We start from the raw sequence: 23,371 nt of genomic DNA on the forward strand, positions 1-23,371 counted from the left end.
CAATTGCAAAAATACCCTTTCTTATGTTACCAAATGCCCACCTTGCCACTTGATATTTAAATTAAATATATTGATGATCTAATTATGCAACATATTTCAATACCTCCCAACTTATTATGTTATTAATAAACTTTTCATAATGGAATCCGAGCGATGTAGATGTAGTTTTCTTTCTTTTTTCTTTTTTTAATAAAAAAAAGAAAAAGAATCTTAAAATTTAAATTAGTGTCCGTTGCAACATCAAATTTTTTCGTATTTGATGGAGCAAAAAAGGAAGAAGGAAGTTGTCATGAAAAAACAAATTAATTTGTTTGTATAATTTCTGTCATAGACAGCACCAAGAAGATGCAGTAATGAGAAATCTGTCTTGCCATCCAAGGGAAATAGCTTTCCCATCATCTCTTTGAAAAACTCTGAAACCACCATATTTTTCTCCAGAGCAATGGCTTCTGAATTTGAGCAGCAGTTTTGCCTGCATCACAGAGTTTGAGCTCTGTCTAAGCCCCTGAAAACCATGCCTCTCCATTCTCCCTTTCCATGTTTCCATCTCCTCAAATCTTGGAGAATGCTCATTTTCTTTATCATAGTTCATCACACACTTGATCTCTTTCCCCAGAATGTTCTTCTCAATACTTAACCTCTCAGCACTGTCAAGTGGAAGGTAATCGTCCAGTGAATCGAACATGCCTGCAAAATAGTGCAATGAATCCATGAATCTTGACAAGAAGTTGTGGGTTTTTCTGCTTCCTTCTTGTTCCACCAGGACTACAACTGAGGGGCGTAGCGAATGTGCGTATTTTAGTGTATCTGAGATCTTGGAGTAACTGTTTAATGAACTTAGATGGAATACTAAGTTGACTGCAACTGTTTCACTCTTCTTTACCTTTGGTTTCATGAGCTTGGAGCCTCTCAACAAGCCATGAAACTCAAAGACTATGTTGCGAAAGCCTTTAGCAAAGCTGACTAATCTTGATTTAGTTTCTTGAAGTTCTTCCAAGCTTCTGCCTAACCCTGTGATCTTGAGCAAGACGCGATTTGTAGGAGTCGCGTTATCTGATAGAGATTGCATGAGAGAAGGCCACTGGAAGCCGTAGGAAATATCGAAATCAATCACATGCAACGCCCTGTTGTTAGTGTTCTCCTCTTTCTCATAGGCTTCAAGAATAGCCTGGTTTGCAGTGAAATGAGCAAACTGATTCAATGGTGAAACCTTGTAGAGTTCTGTGAATGCCAAGAACTCTTCATCAGGAGTTGGGTCCTTCATTATCATGTCATAGAACGGGGAATTTCGTGTGAGGAGCCTCGCCATGAGTCCATCGGCAAAATAGGCAGCAACCCTTTGGACAGAGTCTCCTGTCAAGCACACATTTTGGTATAATTCACAGAGGTTTTCCACAGCTGAGCTAATGTTGTTTTCGTTTATCGAAGTTGCGGATATGAGCAGCAAATGAATCAAATGAAGCCCTTTTCCATCCTCATGATCTGCTGCTCTTTTTCTGTTGTGGTCAAGCTTTAGCATTTTCTCCCTCATTTGGAGGAGGGAAAATATTTTACCTTCCTCACAGCTTTCACTCAAATCGCAACGATTCGGAGTTACCTTTCTCTTCCTTTTTCTCTTCCTCTCGAAATCTGCATCCTTGACAAGGGCAAGACTAAGGCTCAGAAACTCCTCATCGTCATCTATTACCTCCATTCCAAACGCTAGAAAGAGAAAGTCTTGAGGGAGAAAGGTGCTATGAATTGTTGAAAGAGAGAGAGGTTATTAAGGTTGCTCTTTAAAGAAACATATGGAATTGGAATAAAACTAGGAATTGTTGGAAAATTATTTGGTTTCAAGTAATCGAAACGACGTTTTGAAATAGTACAATCGGATTTAAGAAATCAAAAGCAGTAAAGCCACGTTGGAACAGATAATATAAAGCAATCAGAAACGCTATTTACGACAAGAAATTTAAATAGAAAACTTACAACGAGAATTGTATCGTAACAATTCTCAATCCAATTAAAGTCATTAACTTAACCAAATCGCAGAATAGCTGCTTGCCTTGAAGAAAATATACGCCCCGTATCAGCAGTGCACCGGGTGCAACGTAATTTCTCCCAGGATAAGATGGTTACAGTTGTTCGGTTTTAGCACTATACCGAAGAACACCTCGAACAACACTCAGAAACTTATCGAAACAAGAGACTCAAATACCAAAATTTGAGTATATGAATGCCTAAGCAAAAAGAGGGCACACGAGAGTGAATAGAGGGGAAATTGAGGATTGTTTGTTGTATTTTCAAATGCAGAAAATTCAGCTTTATATAGAGGCTGATTCCTCCAAAAATGAATGCTGAAATTCATGGCCTTAATGACCTTCAAATCAATTTTGAAGGTTACAACATATTAAACCTCCACTAACGGCAGAATTGCAATCAAACCTAATTAAAAAAAAATTTGAAACAGCTGCATCAGTAATGAAATGAAACTCATTCAAATCTTTGAATTTCAAAACAACTTTTGAAAAACCTCAACAATCCCCCACAAATTCATGGATTTGATCTCAAGTTTCCATGACTTGCTTTCAACAATGGTACCTTCCGGTTTGAACCACTGTCTAAGTTATCTGACATCAGTTATCACCAGGTCAAATGGAACTAAGCCTTGAATTTAAGCCTGTAAGTGTGACAACGTATGTCAGTAACAACAAGCCACCAGCTTTGTGTTGATCTTTAGGGTTGACACTTAGGCCATGTGTCCTGATCCTGTTCATGAATGCTTTCAGGAATAACCCAATTCCTTAGTTGCGGCCAAACAACGACATTCATTTAGTTGGGCGTCTCCAGGGATGCACTGCTAGCATCTCGTCTCATAAGACTTGACCCCATTCAGAGTTAGACTCTTACTATACTAGCAGTAGCAGCACCTTCCAGAATTTCAGGGGACAGACTCCAGATACAAAGTATCAGTCTATTTGGTGCTCCGACATACCCTTACGACTTGTTGATACCACATTGAACCTTCTTTGTGGGATCTCCACTCAAAAGGTTGGGTTGCCGTCGTAGATATGTCACTCATGGGTTTTCAGTCCCATCCCCAATCTGGACTTATGAACTTGTGACAGATTCAATCCTTTCGTCAAAGGATCAGCCACATTGTCCTTTGTTCCCACAAAGTCAATGCCTATTACTCTGTCTGACACTAATGCCCTTATAGACTTCAGTCTAACTTGGATGTGTCGTTTAGTCTTTTGATTGTATTTACGACTCCTCACCTTTGCTATTGTGGTTTGACTATCACAATGTACAGCAATCGGTGAAAGAGGCTGACTTACAATGGGAAGTTGTGATAACAACCCAAATAGCCATTCTGCCTCGGTACCAGTCGTATCTAACGCACATAACTCGGCTTCAAACGTAGACCGGGTTATCAAAGTCTGTTTTGCAGACTTCCAGGAGACTGCTCCCCCACCTAAGGTAAAAACATATCCTGAGCACCCATTACTCCCGGAGTTTTTGGCTATCCAGCTAGCATCACTATATCCCTCAAGAACAGCAGGGAATCTGCCATAATGTATGGCCAGTGATACCGAGCCCTTTAAGTACCTTAGTACTCTATCCAAAGCACCCCAATGAGTTTTGTCAGGACAACTAGTGTATCTAGCCAACTTAGAGACAGAAAATGATATATCTGGTCTCGTGCCATTTGCCAGATACTGTAAGCTCCCAATAATTTGGGAATACCTTAGCTGTGCAACCGGAACACCACTTTCATTTTTGAATAAAGCTACAGAAGGATCATATGGTGTTTTAGCAATTCTACTGTTTTGATAACCAAATTTCTCAATTATCTTCTCAACATAATGAGATTGAGAAATGGTTATCCCATCAGTTGACCGAGTCAACTTGATACCAAGAATCACATTTGCCTCACCCATATCCTTCATTTCAAACTTGTGTTTCAAAAATGACTTGGTTTCGGTAATAATATCTAGACATGATCCTATTAACAGAATATCATCCACATACAGGCATAAAATTATCATTTTATCTCCTTCAACCTTGCAGTATATACATTTATCATTCTCATTTACAGTGAAGCCAAATGCAAGAATAGTTTTATCAAACTTTTCATGCCACTGTTTGGGTGCTTGTTTAAGTCCATATAGAGACTTAACAAGTTTACAGACTTTATGCTCGTTACCATGAGCTACAAACCCCTCAGGCTGATCCATGTAAATTTCTTCCTCGAGTTCACCATACAAGAAGGCTGTTTTCACATCCATCTGGTGAATCGGGAGATTATACACCGAAGCAAGTGCTATAAGCACCCGGATTGTAGTCAATCGAGCTACCGGGGAATAGGTATCGAAATAGTCTATTCCCTCCTTTTGTTTAAACCCTTTGGCCACCAATCTGGCTTTAAACTTATCTATGGTCCCATCAGGTTTCAGTTTCCTTTTAAAAATCCACTTACATCCAATAGTAGTACACCCCGGAGGGAGATCGACTAGTACCCATGTTCCATTGGAAACAATGGAGTCCATCTCACTTTTGACAGCTTCTTTCCACTGCTTGGCTTCTGAAGAGGCCATAGCATCTTTGAAAGTTATCGGATCATCCTCGATGTTGTAAGTGACAAAGTCACTTCCAAAATCCTTGACGATCCTAGCTCTCTTACTCCGTCTAGGTTCATCTGACTCCTCATGAGTCTGATTAGAACTACTAGGACCAACCCCCACATTTGACATCTTTTCCACATGTTCAGGAATAGATGTGGAGGTAAGTGAATCATCAAGCGAAACATTAGAAGGTATTCCTGTTTTTAAAGGAAATACATCTTCTAGGAATACAGCATCACGAAATTCGACTATTGTGTTGACCTCAATGCCTGGAATTTCTGATTTAATAACCAGAAATCTTAAGGCATAACTTGTCTCCACATAGCCCAAGAACACAGCATCGACAGTCTTAGGACCCAATTTCTTTCGTTTGTGTTCTGGGACTAGCACTTTTGCTAGGCACCCCCACACTCGAAAGTATTTCAGGCTTGGTTTCCTACCTTTCCACAACTCGAAAGGAGTACTCGTATTGTGTTTCAGAGGGACTCTATTCAGAATATGACAAGCCGTATTCAAAGCCTCTCCCCACAAATACTTTGGTAACCCAGAGGTTAGTAGGAGACTGTTAATCATGTCTTTGAATGTTCTATTCTTTCGTTCAGCCATCCCATTAGACGAAGGGGAATAAGGAGGAGTCTCTTCATGAATAATGCCAAATGTTTGACAATATTCATTGAACTTACTCGACTCATATTCTCCTCCTCTATCGGACCTTAGTCTTTTAAGTTTCTTACCAGTTTGGGTTTCTGCTTCATTTTTAAACAAAATAAATTTGTCTAAGGCTTCATCCTTATTTTTCATGAGAAACACATAACAGTATCTACTGCAATCATCTATAAAAGTGATAAAATATCGTTTGTGGTCCCTGGTCAAAACTCCATTGAACTCACAAATATCAGTGTGAACTAAATCAAGTATTTCCGAATCCCTTTCAATTGACTGATAGGGTTTCCTAACTTGTTTAGCTTCTACACAAACTTGGCATTTGTGATTTCGTTCAATATTTTGACTAGGAATTAAATTCAAATTCATCATTCGTTTGATCGAATTGAAATTTAAATGACCTAACCTACTATGCCACAGAGTAGAAGATTCAACATTCAATATAATAGAATCAGAAACATCAATTTTATTATTATCAACTCGAACTTTGAACAAGCCATCATCTAAGTAGCCTTTACCAACAAAAATACCAAATTGCTGAATAACAACTTTATTAAACTTGAAAACCAATTCATACCCTTCCCTAACTATTACAGAACCACTAATAATGTTTCTTCTGACAGTGGGTACATGATGAACTCTTTTCAGCGACAGAATGCGCCCTGAAGGAAACTTCAAGTCCACGCTTCCTATCCCAAGTACTTCAGCTGTACTGGAGTTCCCCATGCTTACTGTCCTTCCACTGATGGCCTGATAAGACACAAAGAGAGATTTATCAGCACAAACGTGCACATTCGCTCCAGTGTCAATCAACCAATCATATGGTTCGTAAATAGTCAAGAGTTCAGGTTGTATAGATACATACCCATCAGTTGCTCCTGAGGTGCTAGCTCCGCTAGGACCTCCCACAACCATGTTGACAACTGCCTGCCCAGTCTTGGCCTTTTTATTAGGACAAAGCTTAGCCCAGTGTCCAACCTGCCCACAGTTCCAGCATGGTTTGTTTGCTTTTGGTTTCTTATTTTTGGAGGCCTTGCTTTTAGTGATGGCTTTCGAGTTCGTGTTAATCTTATTCACTTTTGGTTTCCCCACTATGAAATTGGCCCTTGGTTGATGTTCAACAGGCATCTTGTGCGTTTGATTTCTATGTTCTTCCTCAATGCTGATAGCAATCATAAGATCATCCAGAGACAATCTCCCTTTTTGATGCTTGAGTGTCATGCCAAAATTTTCCCAAGATTTGGGAAATTTGTCCACTATAGACATGACCAGAAACTTCTCGGGAAGCTTCATCTCAGCATCAGCCAGAGCATGCTCAAGGTTGATAATCTCATGAGTCTGTTCAGCCACAGACCGGTCCTCAACCATTTGATACCTCATGAACTTAGAAACAGAATACTTTTCGAGCCCTTGCTCTTCAGTATTATATTTCCGGTCCAACTCATCCCACAGAGACTTAGCAGTGTAAGAATCAGAACAATAGACATCGAAGAGCGTATTTGACAGGGCTGACAAAATCGCTCCTCTGCCTATTTGATCCCTTTCTGTCCACTGCGCTATCTCAACAGTTTTGGGATCGGTATCAGTAGGTTCAGGTCTGATCACCTGAATCACTGACAAAAGTCCTTTCATCGTCAACCAAATTTTCATTCGCTGTTGCCAGCGTTTGAAAAATTGGCCCGAAAACTTGTCCGGTAAACCGGTCAAGTCGACCTTTTGTGTGATCGGAATTGCAACAGAAATCGGCTCGGCCATCTTTTAGTATTTTAGGAAACTAAAAGTGATGTTTCAAATAAAAGATTTTCAAAATAGCGTTTTCCAAAAATAGTTCCAACGACAAAATCCGATTTTTCAAAACCTGTATATTTTCTTCAAGATTGTTGGAAAATTATTTGGTTTCAAGTAATCGAAACGACGTTTTGAAATAGTACAATCGGATTTAAGAAATCAAAAGCAGTAAAGCCACGTTGGAACAGATAATATAAAGCAATCAGAAACGCTATTTACGACAAGAAATTTAAATAGAAAACTTACAACGAGAATTGTATCGTAACAATTCTCAATCCAATTAAAGTCATTAACTTAACCAAATCGCAGAATAGCTGCTTGCCTTGAAGAAAATATACGCCCCGTATCAGCAGTGCACCGGGTGCAACGTAATTTCTCCCAGGATAAGATGGTTACAGTTGTTCGGTTTTAGCACTATACCGAAGAACACCTCGAACAACACTCAGAAACTTATCGAAACAAGAGACTCAAATACCAAAATTTGAGTATATGAATGCCTAAGCAAAAAGAGGGCACACGAGAGTGAATAGAGGGGAAATTGAGGATTGTTTGTTGTATTTTCAAATGCAGAAAATTCAGCTTTATATAGAGGCTGATTCCTCCAAAAATGAATGCTGAAATTCATGGCCTTAATGACCTTCAAATCAATTTTGAAGGTTACAACATATTAAACCTCCACTAACGGCAGAATTGCAATCAAACCTAATTAAAAAAAAATTTGAAACAGCTGCATCAGTAATGAAATGAAACTCATTCAAATCTTTGAATTTCAAAACAACTTTTGAAAAACCTCAACAGGAATCGAAAATATTCATGTGAAAATAGAGCCAAGATTATCACATAGGGAATAAATCTTGAATTCTTCGATTTTCGTGTGTGAAGAAACGGACAAGAGAGAGAGCTAAAGAATATTTTTCTTCTAGAAGAAAACAGTGTTGAAGGTCAAGAATCTCTGAGATATTTCATTTTTTGAACACTATGAAGAGAATAGTTCGGATTTTTAGGCAGTTCGGAGATGTCAAGAAATGCTATCTGCTGTGGACAAAGACAGCAAGCAAAACTTGAGCGATCGTTTGTCTTACCGTCCTCAACAAAACTTGTCCAACATGCAAGTTGCATTCTGTCTCCGGCACATTGACTTTCCCTTGTAAAAGAAGTTTGTCATAAAAGAACAAAGGAAGTTGGATTGTGCTACCGGATTTGATTTCTTATACAAGAATTTTTCAGATGAACAAATTTTTCTGCATTGATCAGCAGTGGCTTCCAGGAAATATGACATTTGCTGTAAACGCGTCCGAAACATTTAATAGTGTCTTTCTTATCTAACTGTTTACTTACATGAAGTTATCTGAGAATTACAATTGTGTGACAATTGACCAAATATGGTTCCGGATTCTGAAATATATCATTCAATTAACACAAGCAGCCAAACTCCAACATAATTTCCAGGCATGTTCCTGTGCATGTCAGACGTCATTGTCGGTTCGTTCGTTCGATATTATCAAAATGACTCGTCGATACTTGACCCTGTTCATAAATTAGTCAAATTTGAGTGTTTTTCTTCAGATTTGGTAGCAAAACAATACTACTTTTGTCTGTACACTCGGCTGAAATATCAGAGGAGTTTCTTCAGCATGGCTGCTCAATCAAACAAACGAAGCCACTGGTTTCTTCCATGAGCATCTGAAACAAGCTCTTCGATGCTTACATAGTGGTAAGATTTATAATTTCCTGTCTACTTTAATTTGTTTGGCCAAAATCTAGAACTATCTAGAACTTGTTGGGTCGACGATCTCTTACTGGCTCCTTCTATTTGTCAGTATTACATGGATAACAAAGTTGAGAGGTCGCTTTGATTTTCAAAGTTGGTAGAATTAAATAATGTCGACCTTCGTGCAGAGCAAACACTGTCTGAACGAATCAACCTAGGTTTCATTGTTAAGAATCTTGCTAATGATATATACTTTGAAGAGAACAAAGAATGGTTCCAGCCTAGAAAAAGGAACATATGCTAAGCATTTGAATGCAGGTACATAACCATACGAAGAGGGAAGCCACAGAGATGGAGGAATCAGAGGACAATCTGGGGTGTGGTAAGAGCTTAACAAGGTATTTCATTGTTGCAAGAGATAGAAAGTTCTCTTTGCTATGAATAAAGCAGACACTACCTTAGAAAATTGGACTTCATTCGTCTTGTTATGATCTGTTTATTTTTTTGACCAAAGACCAATGGATTGAAACTGAGACTACAAAGTGGTAGGAATTGGGCCGTTATAGTTGTTTTACTTGCTCCCTCTGTCGCCTAACAATCCTTCATCCAGTCTAGTGGATTGAGACCGGTCAAGGGCTGCTGTTCTAGGAAGAGGACATGACTTGCACAATAGAAGAAGGAATCGGAACTTTGGTCTTAACGGCCCTTCCGGATTTTCAGTAAGGAGAGGTCTTGACTGTCTTTCTAAGTTCAACTACATCAGGATGAAGGGATCATTTTGTTTAGTCTATTCTGCTTTCATGATTTTCTTACAAAATTGCGTCCATTACTCAACTCAGCATTTGGACATATTTGAGCAGGTTTAGTCCATTAATACAGGTAGTTGTTGAGCAGAAACTATAGCACAGAAGTAAGTTTTCATCAGAACATCATAAATAAGGGTGCTTGTAATAAGAGTCGAGGGACTTCAACTAAAATCTTCAATAATATAGTTCATTTACGTGCAATTGAGGGAGTTGAGGAAACACCATTAGAACTAGATGGTATATCTGACATGTTAGCCAGAAATAACCATAGCTCGGAGTATACAAAAGGAAATAGGAAACCCTCAAAAAAATTGATTCTTATGAATCACACCCCACGCTGATGATAACACATTTAACCTTGGTGTAAGGAACAAATAAACAAAACAAACATCGTAGATGAGTGGCAAAAGCTCAGGTTTCAATACCTTGATATATTCAAATAGAAATTATTCACAAAAAATATGTTTCAGAAAGCAGCCTCTGTATCCGTAGCCCCGTGTGTTTTTCTTTTACATAACAAACATTGATCACACACTGAGGTGAAAATACACGAGACACTGGATGAGACCCACATTTCCCACATAGAGTTGCATACTTGGAAGCTGCATCAGTTACCCCCAGATTTTTCCAAAGCTGTCAAGAAAGAGAGCCACGTAAGTTCAAAGAATGGAGCAGTCAGCCTATAAGTAAACCTCATTTACTGAGAAGGACAATTGTCATAGCATCAAAAGTATGAACACATATAGTTAGTAATTCTTCTGTATCTTGTATTAGAGTAGGGCTACAAGATAGCAAAACACAAACACACACACACACACACGCACGCGGGCACACGCTATAGAGAGAGAGACTGTTATAGTTCAGAAGCTTCTCAATGAGATCAACATGAGTCATCAGCATTCTTCGACAGTAATACCGAACCAAAGATAGCGCATTTAGAGCATCTCTGCAGATAATAATACTTGTATCAAACCAAGACCCCAAGTTCACTGCAATTGAAGAATTATCAATATTCTATAGGAAATCATAGGTAAAAAGAGCATATCATTGTGGAATCTCAAGCAGTACAAAACATTAACGATTAATTGTATTAACTCAACTTTTTCGAATTGATTGAACCAAAATCATAATAAGACTAGAATAATCTAGAATTATTGGTAGGCGGCTTAGCAACATATGTGTCAGAGCACCACACACTTTCCCTCTTAAGTGTAACTCCTCATGATCCCCTCTTTCGAAATCCAATGCACCTAAGTCTAGAAGTGAAGGAAACTGATCCGACCTCTATTATTACTTATGTGTTCCATGTACTGTTAACAAACATTATTTGGTATGGTTAGGACAGCACACACGCCAACTCCAATAACATCCTTTCCACGGTAAACTCTGATAATTTCAGGTCATTGCTTTAGCTCGCACGTTGTTAGTTAAAGGTTTTTTTCTTGAACTCAAATTAAAGGACATTACATAATCATGACTTCTTTCAGAAAACCCAAAATATAAATAAAAATAAAAAAGTAGTAACCGTAGAAATAACAATATCCCAAGAACACTAACCATTCACTGTAATCAGCCTGGAGTGAATCAAGGTACATGTCCCATTTGTTTCCAATCACCTGAAGAAACGATGTTTGAATAGAAAACGACATTAGGAACAAGAAAATGCTTTTTTCAAAAAGAATAAACGTAAAAATTACTACTTAAAATCAGAGTCACTAAATCCCACTTCATGAATTTCGGCAAAAGATTTGATGATTACCTTTCCGCAGGTGAAATAACGAACCGGAATTATCATCTTGGCTCTGCTAGAGTTCTGTATCACTTCCCTGTCCCCTCTCTGCCTATAGACTTCTCAACCTTCGCTTCAGCCTCCTGAAAGATCCGAGGAAGAATGATGTTGTGTCTTAGCCCTTCGGGCTTTCGGCTATTCTTCAAAGTTATGTGCAGAGTTACTAGCTAACATGACTAGGCTCAACGTTATTATCCTCTTTCATATCTTCTTCCTTGAGGATCCATAACCACGATTACGAGTTCCTTTGGAATAGATATTAATCCATCTTAATAATAGTTGTTTGTTTGAGTCTATTGTATATCTTTTGCGGGAAAACGTTTGCAAGATGAAATCTGAGAACTTCAATTGCAGAAATCCACGTAAAACTCTTAAGATTTCTGAATTTAGTTGTAACGAGTGTGTAAATTCATGATCATCCCATTTAATATGTAAGACATGCTATTAAGCAGTGAAATTATCTACTCTATATACAATGTTAAATAATCTGCATTTTGATATTTCGCACGTGTGGTTGTGTGTGTTTGTGTGTATATATATCACTGTGTAGTCTAGTTGAGCTTGAATTTGATCAGTCGTTTTCAAACTATTCGTCTCTGCAATGCTAAGATTCGACATCAATACAAAGTTAAAGAACATTTCTATCCACGGAACTGAAGGAATTCCAATAGTGCAGTGTGGCGGCTGGTGTCCCAGACTTGTGGACTCATCGCCATAGGAGTTTCAATATGCAAAACCATACTGGCAAATCTTTAACTGCTAAATTCAGATGAGCTGAAATCTATGGATCAATCTGAACCAACATCCACCCCTTTTCCCTTTAGGAATCCCTTGGCTTCAGCAATATCCTACAATACAAAAATTCTGTGAGAATCTCACAATGCAGAATATAATTGCCATGACCAAGTTCAACACCATAAGAAGAGTGCTTCATAAATTATTTAAACTTAAGCCACAAAAAAGTAAATAAATAAATAAATGACAGATACAAGATACGACTATTATAACAAGCATCATAAACCAGAAACCCCATATTTCAGAAGAGAGTAAAAATTGCAACCATACTTCTTGTAATAGAATTGCCTCGTGTGGGCAAGTTGGAAATAGCATCAGCCCAACTCCCACCATTAACAGTCCGTAGCATCCAAGTGATACAATGAAGTAGAGAGGCAGCTGAAATTTAAAGAAAAAAGAAAGCACACTGTAAGGGAAAGAAAGAGATATATGAGCAAAAAAACTATGTACAAATTGTAAGAAGCTCACCAACCAAGTTTGGGTCTCTGGGAGTACTGATGTCTGTAATAGGCTAATCCAGAAAGCTGATAGGGCTACCAGCAATGCCGTAATCTTTACAATGTGCTTCATTGGATCTCTAGAAGGAGTGTTCTTTGACTTCAATCTCAGGGGTAAGTTATCACAGGTGCCCTTGGATAATTGAGCAAACTTAATTAGTTTTTCCAAAAAGTCAACAATTTCCAATAGGGCAAAATACGAAACAGATTTACTCAGCCAAAACCCATCCAGGGGGCGAATCATGGTGGATGAGTTGCATATGGCACACACTCAAAAGTGGTCCGGAGGACCAGAATTCAAATAGTCCTTTTACTGCCATCAGATGGGATAGTGTGCTGATTATTTCACTGTCCACAAAGGATGAAGAAGGAACTCAAAGCCCTTGCGCAATTTCCCAAACATCATATGGCAGATCAATGTCATCATAAACAAACACTTTGAAAAGGAACTATCTGTAAATATTAGTGGGTTCGTGAATCAAAATGTTCTCTTATCATTATACCACGTCTGCAACCAAATTCAAAAGTCTAACAACAGACTAAATACAAGAGGCAAATCTATACTTAAGTCTTGTTATATCAGACCATTTCTTGAGAGCAAAATCACTGCCACATTTATTTACTTTCCCCATAGTGCTCTGCAGAATAAACTCCTGGGCTGACTGCTTGGCGAAACAGTTACATATGGCACAAGACTCGTAAGGAAATCAATATATTATCGTACTGCCATCAGAAGGGATGGTATGCTTATTATTTCACTGCTCCATCCTATCGAAATTAATATAAAAGAAAGAACTCAAAGCCCTTGTGCAATGTCCCAAACATCATATGGCAGATCAACATCTTCTTAAACAAGCATTTAAGCAACCATATGGTAGTGAGGTTGCAAATTAAAATGTTCTGATCATTATACCTCATCTACCACAAAATTTCACAAATTTTCGATCAAGTGACTGGACATGAGAGGCAAAATAATTGAGTCTACCTAATTCCAGTTGCATTCAATCATTCTCAAATGAAAAATCACTATAAGATTCATTTAATTGCACGACGACCTGCAGAATGGAAGTATGAGACTTATAGCTTACTGAATCAACCTCCAATGGATAACCCAGTTTTTTTTTCCTTGTATTTCTGATCTAAAGATTATATATACATAAAGAAACACCAAACTGCATAAACAACTAGCTGGTCAGAAAATGTAATAGACCACAAACCAACCGAGCATAACCTCCTTCAGGAGCGGAATCCATGATAATAGTTACATCAAAATCAATTGCCAATAAATGGAAAAAGATGGATAGCAAACTGCATTTCTTTGGCTTGATTTCTTAAAACATCAGCACAAAGGAAAAAAGAGAACCAAGAAAAAAAAAACAAATAGGAAGATTCAACTTTTAACATCTACATAAACTGGACAGACCTATTATAAGGGAATAAAGGGTTCAAGCAGCTAGCTTTCCGGATTCTGGAAATCTGTAAGGTCCTTTCAGTTGGGTTTCGCAAACATTTCCTAATTCGGATCCTTCAAAGGAAAGAATAAATAAGTAAAAACCTGTATTTTGGGAGAGTGATGGCGGAGTTACAGCGGGAGAAGATCTTAATCAAGGTGGTGGTAGTGGGACACTGCGTCGGCTGCAGGTGGAGAGAGGTCGGCTGCAGCGGTGATGTTTGCATATATATGCATTACGACAAGGAGGTAGGGTTCTTCTAATTGCGCTTTCACAGCAGCAGCATGTCTATTGTTTGGCAAGAGAAAGGGGTATAATAGTAATTTTGTCTACAACATTTCTATGAAACTTAGTATTTTAAAGAATTATATTAAGGTGAATTTGGATTGATGTATTTGTATTTGAGAAAAAGATTTAGATTGTTTTTTTTAAATGACTTGATTTAAAAAGAATTTGGCATTAAAATTCAGATGCATGTGAACATTCATGTTTAGGGTGATTGTAATCCTTGATATTTTCATTCATGTTTATTGTGATTGTGATCCTTGATATCTTCATCCCTTTTAGTAACGGAAACTTGTCACTATATTGGTGTGAGATATGGTGCTGATGTGGGCTAACTTTTTCTAAGATAATTGAGATTAGTTTGCATAATTTTCTATGTGGAACGAGTAGATGAAGAAAAAGCTACCAACACTCCACTACCAGCTGGATTGAAGCTCAGAGCAAGAGCAGGAGAACAACTAGACAATCCAGAGTCCTACAAGAGGTTGTTGGGTAGATTGTTTTATCTAAGCTTCACTAGGCTTGATATTTTGCATGCAACCCAATAATTAAGTCAGTATATGCAACAACAATGTAAAGATCATTGGGATGCAACAATACACTTGGTTAAATACCTGAAAGGAACAATACAAAGTGGCCTGCACTTCAACTCTGAAGACAATTTTGGTCTAGAAACATTCTGTAATGCATATTGGGCCACTTGCAAAGAAACGAGGAAATCTTTAACTGAATATTGTATATTTCTAGGATGGAGCTTGATTTCATGAAAGACTAAGAAACAAACAACTGTTGCAAGATCTACGGCGGGACAGAATATAGGAGTATGGGATCAACCATTTGTGAACTCATATGGATTCACAGCCTTCTTAAGGATCTGAAAATTGAGGTTCCTACGCCTACCCCATTCCACTGTGATAATCAAGCTGCATTGTACATTACGACAAATTCAGTCTTTCATAAAAGGACTAAACACATTGAGATAGACTGTCATCTAGTACGTGATAAATATAAAGAAAGCTTTATTGCACCTAGACACATTGCCTCTAAGGATTAACCAGCTAATATCTTCACCAAAATATTGCCAGGTCCTAAATTCATGACATTAATCTCCAAGTTGAACTCGTCAAGATATTGACGAGTTCAACTTGAGGAGGGAGTGTAAAAGATGGCGGATTGCAGTGGTAGTAAGAAAAAGCTGCTACTGAACAGAAATGAGAAGAAGGAGCTTTAATTGTGTCCAAGGGAAACGCATTTACTTAGATGGATGCGACTCTATTAGTTGCACGTTTATTATAGTTGCTTTTCTGATACTGTTAGCGTTTCCTTTTATTGGGGCTTTTATTAGTGAAAGTGCGAGTCCGTGAGTTCGTTGAAACCGTTGTGAAAATGCTTATAAAGAAGAAGACTGCTATCTTCTTCTGTAACAGAGAAAACATAAACCAGAAACAAGAAGAAAGTCGATACAGAATTCTTCACTATGTTTGTTTTCATTTTCAAGTTATTTTTGGGACAAGTCAAAATATACCCAATATTTGGCATCATTTAAAAACACCTTATCTAGGTGTTTCAAACTGTTTTAGCATAAATACATACATATATATACTCATACATATACATAAATATATATAAAAAAGACATGATTTGACAATAAATAGTAATTTTTGTCTCCCAAAACACAACAGTAAACGTACCGTACTTATTTTAAATTATCTCCGAAAACAAATCCGAACATACATACTATCTCTAACACACACTTATTTATCTTTGTTTTTTTCTCTCTATCTCAACAAAACACAATAAAACACTTAAAAAACGAATCCAAACATTATACTTCCTTTCCTTCAAGATTTGCATCAAGAAATTTGTTCTTCATTCCATGTTTCCGTTGTGATACCAGTTTTACAGTGTTGTGGACAAGTCTCAAGACACGCCTGCAAAATTCACAAAATTAAAACTCATATTCAAATTTCACGGGGTTCCCTTTCTACTCTAATCTAATGGCCAAAAAAGAAAAAAAGATTATGGAATTTCTACAAGACACCCGTTCTCAATATAAAACAAATTTCAACAAATTCTCAAACTTGTAAAAACTAGATTTATTCTTCGATTTTAATCTCATACATATTACATATTATTGAGCAAATAGCTGGAAAGAAATGTTGCATTTATGGGAACAACCTTAGTTTTCATGAGGCTGGAGGCGGACTGCAAGTCCGTCTACTGGCTCATTTGGGATTGCCTTTTCAAGTTTGAACCTCCTCACCACATTGTGCATGAAAACCAGAATTTCAAGCTTAGCATACTCTCTTCCGGGGCACATTCTGGGGCCTCCACCAAACGGCACGAACGTGTAAGGAGGTGGTCCACTTCCATCAAATCTAGATGGATCAAACTTTTCCGGTTCTGGGAAGTATTCAGGATTCCTGTGCGATGAATGGACTGTCCAATGCGTCTGTAAATCCAGCATTTGAAATTAAGCAAATTATTGATGTGGGATAGAAAGGTCAGGTTTTGAATATGTTTAAGTACCTTCCATCCCTTAGGGATGGTGAAACCAGCATAGGTGAACTCTGTTGTGGTCTCTCTGAAACCTCCTTGTGAAGAAGGCCCTAACCTGAGCGATTCACGTGCAACGTTCCAGGAGTACTTCATTTTCTGTATATCTTCCCATGTCAATAGCTCATCAGGCCCTTTTGATTTTGCAATCTCCATTTGTTCTGAAATAGGTTTGTTTCACTTAAATTGATCATATCTCAAACTTGAAATCTTAATACCATTTTACAAGAGCGTATCAGGCTATGAGCAGAGATGAGTCTGTTAGAGTTACCTTTCAAAACTTGTTCATATATGTGAGGAAGGTGTGCAAGGTAATTTATGACAGAACTGACTGCTGAGCTTGTGGCGTCGAAGCTAGCCACTAGAAAGCCAACAATGTTGTTAGAAATCTCCATTTCACTATAAAACTGGCCGTTTTCATCTGTCACAAGTAGCATCTTTGATAGTAAATCTTGATGCCTGGTCTCCTTCTTCTCCAACAGCTTCTTCCTCCTCTCGTTGATGATCCTTATCAGCTCTTTGCGGATCATTTTACCACCTCTGATGGCACGATTGTAAGCCATGCCTGGCAAGTTTATAGGCACACCCAACATTCCTTGCGTCGCAAGAGAAAAGGGATCAGATAACCTCTTTATGTCCTCCACATCCACCACATCCAGAAACAATTTGCATGCCAGATCAAAGGTGTATTTCTTTGACAAGGGAACAACATTCACTAGCGCATTTGGGGTCCATTCACGATCCATATGCTCACGAGCCAGAGCATCCATAACCGGTATGTACTGTTTCAGGGATTCGGGCTTGAGAATGTCGTACTGAAAACTACGTCTGACGGCCGTAACTTGTTTCAAGTTACTACTATCCACGAATTCTGTGAAAAAAAGGCCTTCGTCATTGTTTTTGGGGACCAGGAGGTAAGAAGTTTGTTGTCATTCGTGAAAAGGAACTTGTTTCCTTGCGCACCGCAGAATACTGCCATTCTCTCTCCGAACAAAGAGGTTTGGAACACATCCGGTGAGTATTTTTCCATCCTATTCTTGACGAATTTCTGCTGGCCTAACAGGGCCAACTCCATGTTTTCTCCCAACACCGGCCAGCCCCTCGTGCCCGGCGGTAGCTTCTTGTTGCCGGAGCCCTTTTTACGCATAAATGAGATGAGATAGAGAGTCGACAGAGGAAGAAGAAGAAAAGTAGAGGAATTGCATAGGGTAAGAAGGCATCCATGCTTCTTTTCCACCAACTATACAACTGTTGAAGATGCCCGAGTGGATAAGAAGTGGATCAGTATGTATATATGGCTTGGAGATGGCAGCAGATATTTATTTGAAGATGTGGAGTATGGTTATTGAGTTATTTTTTGTCAATTTGAGTCATGAAAAAATTATGGTAATTCAATTGCAACAAAAGAAATGGTTAACTATACAAAATTCTAATTTTCACTATAGAAATTACATAAACATTTCTTATAGCAAGTTATAATTTGTATTCACATTTGATATCATATTTTTATAGCTCTAATTTTTAAACTATAAACTTTATTCATTTATTTCTGCATGATGATTTATGGAGCTTAAAAAACACATTTTTAAGACTCTATTTCTCAAAATACTATTAATTTATTTTCTCTATGTGAAGTAAAAATAGTGGAACCTTAAGCAAGGAATACAAGTTGTTAGAAAAAATTTGTAATTCTTGTCTTGTAATATGGGGGTGACAAATTTGATTTTGCAGGAATTGATTTTTACAATTAAGTCATGTAACCCTTAAAAATTCGGTAATTTGACTGAATTATAAAGATTATGTGCCAGACACATGTATTTTTATGTAAAAAAGGACTAAAATTGCTAAATTAAATTGAGAAAATTAATTCCTACATATCAATATTGCCATCTCCGCGGGAATTGTAATCTTCCTGAAAGAAAGTTGTTAGTTGAACCCTGCAACTGCTTTCTGCTACATTTGTTTCTTTGATCTTGAGGATATAAAGTGCTTAACAATTTTCAGTGAATGTATTCAATTCTGCTTCATATGCAGCGACCATTTATGGGCCTAAAGTTGAGTTTTATGAAATTGAAGGCCATTTAAAATGTTGATGCTTCTCATCACACAGTCTTCTTAATAAGCAACAATTTGATGCTTCTGTACCGGATCAGCACAACATTCTTTAGTCAAAATTTCTACCTTCTGTTTCTCAGTATTGTCATAAAGGTTATTCAGTAATGTTAGTGCCATGCTCCAGTACTTGTGGAATTTCAGTTCATCTCTATGATACCAGACATAACCATTTACCATTGGCTGAAAGCACAGAAATAAAGAATGTACCAAACAGAAGCTCATTATCTTCATTTCCAGCTTCTGTTGTCTTGCTGTCTATTGTAACACAGTCTTTGAAACTGAAACCATATTAGATTACAAGATGTCAACAACATAGTAACTTGCTTGACGTCTTTTGTATGCCTGCATATCTAAACATTACAAATGCTTTCAAAACTTTTATATGCTATCAGGCTGTAAACCTGTCGACTTTTCTCTCCAGCACATTTGTATCACCTTGCATTCAGTAGCATTCGCAGCACACTTTTCATCTTTGGCCTTGACTCTGGTGAGGCGCTAACACAAGCTAAAGCCACCTTGAGGACTGCCAACATCTGGCTTCTAACAGCAAGTGATGTCTTACTAACATTAAAATCAAGAATTTGGTCCCATTTGTTTTGTTGCTTGGAGTTGCTTAACACCCATTTGGTTAGTTCAGTTCCTCCACTAACTGCAGGCTTACCAGTCAGCAGTTCCAGCAGAACAACACCGAAGCTGTAGACGTTTCCAGCTGCTGTGACTCTCATCGTGTAAGCATACTCTGAAACCCAAAACAAGAAGAATAAGGATGTTTAAGAAAAATTCTGGGCTTCGGTAATTATGTAAGACCTTATTTTTTGAGCTAATTGAGCAGCGACAATGAAGACTAATCCTGGAAGACAAGAAGCTAGAGGTGGTAAATGCAATACCTGGAGGAATATAACCAACAGAACCAGCAACAGTAGAAAGATTGCTGGTGCTCTTTAAAGGATCAATCACTTTGCACAGCTCAATCTCTCCAACTTGAGGCTCATTCAGGGACTTCAACATGATACTTCTGCTTGAAAGATCAAGGAGAAGAATTGGACCAGAGTTGCGCTCATGGAGAAAAGCCAAACCCTGAGAGACTCCAATAGCAATGCTGTAACGGCTCGCCCAATCTAGTGTAATACCCCTTCTATGATGAAGAACATCGGAAAGAGTGCCCTTAGGGGCAAAGTCATAAAAAAGATAAGCACTGTCTACTGTCAAGACATATGCAAGTGGGACCATCACATTTGAATTACACAACTTTCCAAGAACTTCCAGCTCCTCCCCAAACTTTTCATGGCTTCCCAATTGGAATATCTTGTCACTCCAGTTAAGCTTCTTAACAAAATAACTGACGCCTGATGGCATCATAGCTTTATAGTAAGTTGAGAATCTTGTCTTCAACATGATATTTGAGGGATCAGCCACTGCTTTCATTGCTTTCCTGAAATCAATATTTGACCTGTGGATGCTGTTTGGAGTCAATAAGTTTCCACGGACGACCTCTGGGGGAGCAGAATCTTCTACAGCCTGCATATTTTCATCATTGATCCTGTTATATTTTCTTGAAATGAATACAGCTATGATCATCAATAAACCAATAGCCATGGCAGCACTTGCAACTGCAATGACAACGTCTGAGGTAAGTGATTTCCTCTTTCTTTGGGGTGCAGGAGGAGGATTTGATTTCGGATAAATCAGATCCTTATTTCCCTTTGTATCAACTGCAACATAATTCCCAAATGTTGGAATAAGTCCAGAGAGTTCGTTGTTCGATAGTACCAATTGAGTTAAGCTGGTCATTCCAGACAGGAACTCTGGTATCTTGCCCGAAAATCTATTGTTAGATAGGTCCAAAACCTCCAATTCCATCAATCTTGACAGAGTAATAGGAATAGGTCCACTAAAGAGATTGTAGCTCAGATTCAATGCAATTTGCAGTTTTTGTGGCATGGTTGGAACTTGTCCACTAAGTTGGTTCTTTCCCAGCTGGAGTTCTCTCAGAGAATCTATGCTCCCAATGGAATCGGGTATAGGACCAATGAGATTATTACCTTGCAAGTCCAAGTTTGCAAGATTATTCAAACTTGAAATCGACATGGGTATCGAACCATTCAGTGAGTTCCTGCTCATATTCAGTTTCTGCAGTCTATTTAACATTGTAATCTGTGGTGGGATTTCTCCAACAAACTTGTTCAACTGAAGATTCAAAACCTGAAGATTGGTTATATTGCCCAAATCAGGAGGCAGCAGGCCTGTCAATCTATTCTGGGCTAAGTTCAAAAGAGCCAACTGTTTGCACATACCCAATTCAGAAGGTAATGGTCCAGTCAAGCTGTTGTTATCCAGCTCCAAGTACATCAATTCTACAAGACTACTCAATGATCCAGCCGGAAGCATCCCATTGAGAGAATTGCTTCCTAATCTCAATCTGAATAACCTAGTTGAAATGTTTGCAGGTATTGAGCCTTCCAGTTCATTGTATGACAAGTCGAGAGACTGCAGATTGGAGCCGGATAGCAAATCAGATGGGATTGTTCCTGTCAGCTTATTAAAACTTAGGTCTAAACTTCCGAGGTACGAAGTAATCCCAGATGGAATAGTCCCATTAAATTTGTTTTGATTTGCTGCAAATCTCAGGAGTGTTGTGACATTGGAAAGTGATGAGGGAATTCCACCGGACAAATTGTTGACAGATAGCAACAATGTTTCCAACCTGGTGAGTTCCCCCAATTCTTGTGGAATCGAGCCTGAGAGTCCATTGAAACTGAGATCAATCAACCTCAGATTTCTGTGTCTTATAATCTGTGGCGGAATTTCACCACTAAAAAAATTGGCAGAAAGCTGAAGTTCCTCTAAAAGATTCAACTTTCCGAGGTTTGTGGGAACAGTTCCTGTGAATATATTGTGGCTAAGGTTCAGAGTCCTAAGAGAATCCAGTCCATCCAACTGTAAACGAATCTCCCCTTTGAGTGAATTGTGAGAAAAATCCAAGTACTCCAACATTCTAAAACCACTGAAAGTAGGCAAAGAACCATCCAACTTATTTTTACTAAAATTCAACAGTTTCAACCCACTGATCACCCCACAACCAGTAAAGAACTCATCCGGGATAGAGCTCAATTGATTGTTAGAAACATCAAGAGACTCTAAAGTAGGAAAGGTGCACAGAGGTGAAAGAAATTCAGAGGTAGATATTGAGAACAAACTGAAAGAAAGCTTGTTTATGGAAGAATTATCATGACTGCAATAGACCCCCTTCCATGAACAAGGATTTGAGTATTTCCCAACATCATTCCAGACAAAGGAAGGGCCAGGGCCGCTATTATTCTGAAAGATTTCATAAACTCTAATCATGGCACTGACCTGATCAGAAGGCAATTGAGAAGACACCAACTGAAGGTAAAGCAAAAAGATGAACAGTAGAGGAGCAGCATAAACAAGCCTCCTCATCATTTCTGGCTAATTTTATCTGTCTCTGTAGGCTGTTTCACTCTCCAGAAAAAGCCCAAGAAACTCTCACTTGCTATAATCTTTTTTATGTGGGCAAGAAGATGAAGAAGTATGTAAACGTTTATTTTGTTTGATTGAGAGTATACAAGAATTTGAACAGGCAAAGCCCGGAGGAAGGGAAAGTGTGGAGAACCGGTGAGAGCGGGGGATGGAGAGTGGAGTTGACTGGACTTGCTGTTGAGAAAAATACCATTTTAGAAAGGAGGGTGTGTGTGTGTGTTTTGAAGTGGGAAAACTATTATTATTCTTGCTTGTTGACTGACAACAACCAAGGAAGGAATAAAACAGTGCCCCAGAGATTGATGTTCCGGGTCTTGGTGTTGGTGGGGTCCCTATTGACCGCAAGAAAATCAAACAGTTGAATTATGAGCCTTTCTGACAAAGACTTCCAGGTCTTGGTGGGTCCCTCCCTGTCTCTATCTCTCTAATTAAGAATCAATTTCCAATTAACATTAAAGATTTACCAGTAAATCATTTAAGTGTCAAATAAAATGATTATTTTATTGTTTTCATTTTCGTGGGCGAATATTTGAAAAGTAACCGGAAGTTGAACTTTAGCTGTTGCCTTTAACATTACAACACAAGTTTCCGATACAGGAGAGCTCGTCTCTTGGCTCTTGCTGCAAATCTAGACTAACCAGATCATGTGTATGTATGTATTCCAAATATTCAAGTCAGTCTTTATTGTCAGTACGTAGTAGATATTAGTCCACGTACTTCTCCAACACGGCAATCAGTCGCGTCCTGCCCACCTTTTCACTTTCCTTCAAATTCTCTTCATTCCGCCTTATTCCACACGTCTATGCAATA

At 38.3% G+C, this 23,371-nt stretch overlaps 4 protein-coding genes, 1 long non-coding RNA gene and 1 pseudogene across 7 annotated transcripts; 1 reads left to right on the forward strand and 5 right to left on the reverse strand.

Moving 5' to 3' along the window:
- Positions 1-233: 233 nt before the first annotated feature.
- LOC105159525 (GRAS family protein RAM1-like) lies at positions 234-1,707 on the reverse strand. The gene has a single exon (XM_011076618.3). The coding sequence runs from the start codon at positions 1,691-1,693 to the stop codon at positions 326-328; it is 1,368 nt and encodes a 455-aa protein (XP_011074920.1). The 5' UTR covers positions 1,694-1,707; the 3' UTR covers positions 234-325.
- A 6,742-nt stretch (positions 1,708-8,449) lies between these two features.
- LOC148788892 (uncharacterized) lies at positions 8,450-9,663 on the forward strand. Its single transcript, XR_016064669.1, has 2 exons — positions 8,450-8,769; positions 9,085-9,663. It is a non-coding gene; the product is annotated as an uncharacterized LOC148788892 (long non-coding RNA).
- Positions 9,664-9,986: 323 nt separating this feature from the next.
- Positions 9,987-11,773, reverse strand: LOC148788893 (DNA-directed RNA polymerases I, II, and III subunit RPABC5-like; annotated as a pseudogene). The gene is made up of 4 exons (XR_016064668.1): positions 11,332-11,773; positions 11,130-11,188; positions 10,424-10,518; positions 9,987-10,205 (listed from the first exon to the last, which is right to left on the reverse strand). The product of XR_016064668.1 is annotated as a DNA-directed RNA polymerases I, II, and III subunit RPABC5-like (transcript).
- Positions 11,774-11,916: 143 nt separating this feature from the next.
- LOC105159527 (dolichol-phosphate mannose synthase subunit 3) lies at positions 11,917-14,372 on the reverse strand. Of its 2 annotated transcripts, XM_020692918.2 has the most exons (5): positions 14,209-14,372; positions 14,077-14,129; positions 12,625-12,786; positions 12,427-12,534; positions 11,917-12,209 (listed from the first exon to the last, which is right to left on the reverse strand). In XM_020692918.2, exons 3-5 carry the CDS (start codon positions 12,724-12,726, stop codon positions 12,150-12,152), a joined length of 270 nt encoding a protein of 89 aa, XP_020548577.1. In that variant the 5' UTR covers positions 12,727-12,786; positions 14,077-14,129; positions 14,209-14,372; the 3' UTR covers positions 11,917-12,149. The 2 variants fall into 2 exon arrangements, with proteins under 2 accessions (XP_020548577.1, XP_020548576.1); XM_020692917.2 differs by lacking the exon at positions 14,077-14,129 and having other exon boundaries at positions 14,209-14,369.
- A 1,639-nt stretch (positions 14,373-16,011) lies between these two features.
- On the reverse strand, positions 16,012-18,184 carry LOC105159528 (beta-amyrin 6-beta-monooxygenase). Its single transcript, XM_011076622.3, is given in 6 exon segments — positions 16,012-16,320; positions 16,568-16,841; positions 16,919-17,106; positions 17,217-17,826; positions 17,829-18,131; positions 18,134-18,184. Coding segments are annotated over 5 exon segments (1,410 nt in total). The 5' UTR covers positions 18,170-18,184; the 3' UTR covers positions 16,012-16,320; position 16,568.
- Positions 18,185-19,264: 1,080 nt separating this feature from the next.
- Positions 19,265-22,811, reverse strand: LOC105159613 (leucine-rich repeat transmembrane protein kinase family protein). Its single transcript, XM_088878370.1, has 2 exons — positions 19,948-22,811; positions 19,265-19,799 (listed from the first exon to the last, which is right to left on the reverse strand). Exons 1-2 carry the CDS (start codon positions 22,502-22,504, stop codon positions 19,492-19,494), a joined length of 2,865 nt encoding a protein of 954 aa, XP_088734496.1. The 5' UTR covers positions 22,505-22,811; the 3' UTR covers positions 19,265-19,491.
- Between the last annotated feature and the right edge of the window lie 560 nt (positions 22,812-23,371).

This window comes from Sesamum indicum, linkage group LG3, assembly GCF_026168435.1.
Source record: "Sesamum indicum cultivar Baizhima isolate 11 linkage group LG3, ASM2616843v1, whole genome shotgun sequence".
In the NCBI taxonomy this organism is placed as follows: domain Eukaryota; kingdom Viridiplantae; phylum Streptophyta; class Magnoliopsida; order Lamiales; family Pedaliaceae; genus Sesamum; species Sesamum indicum.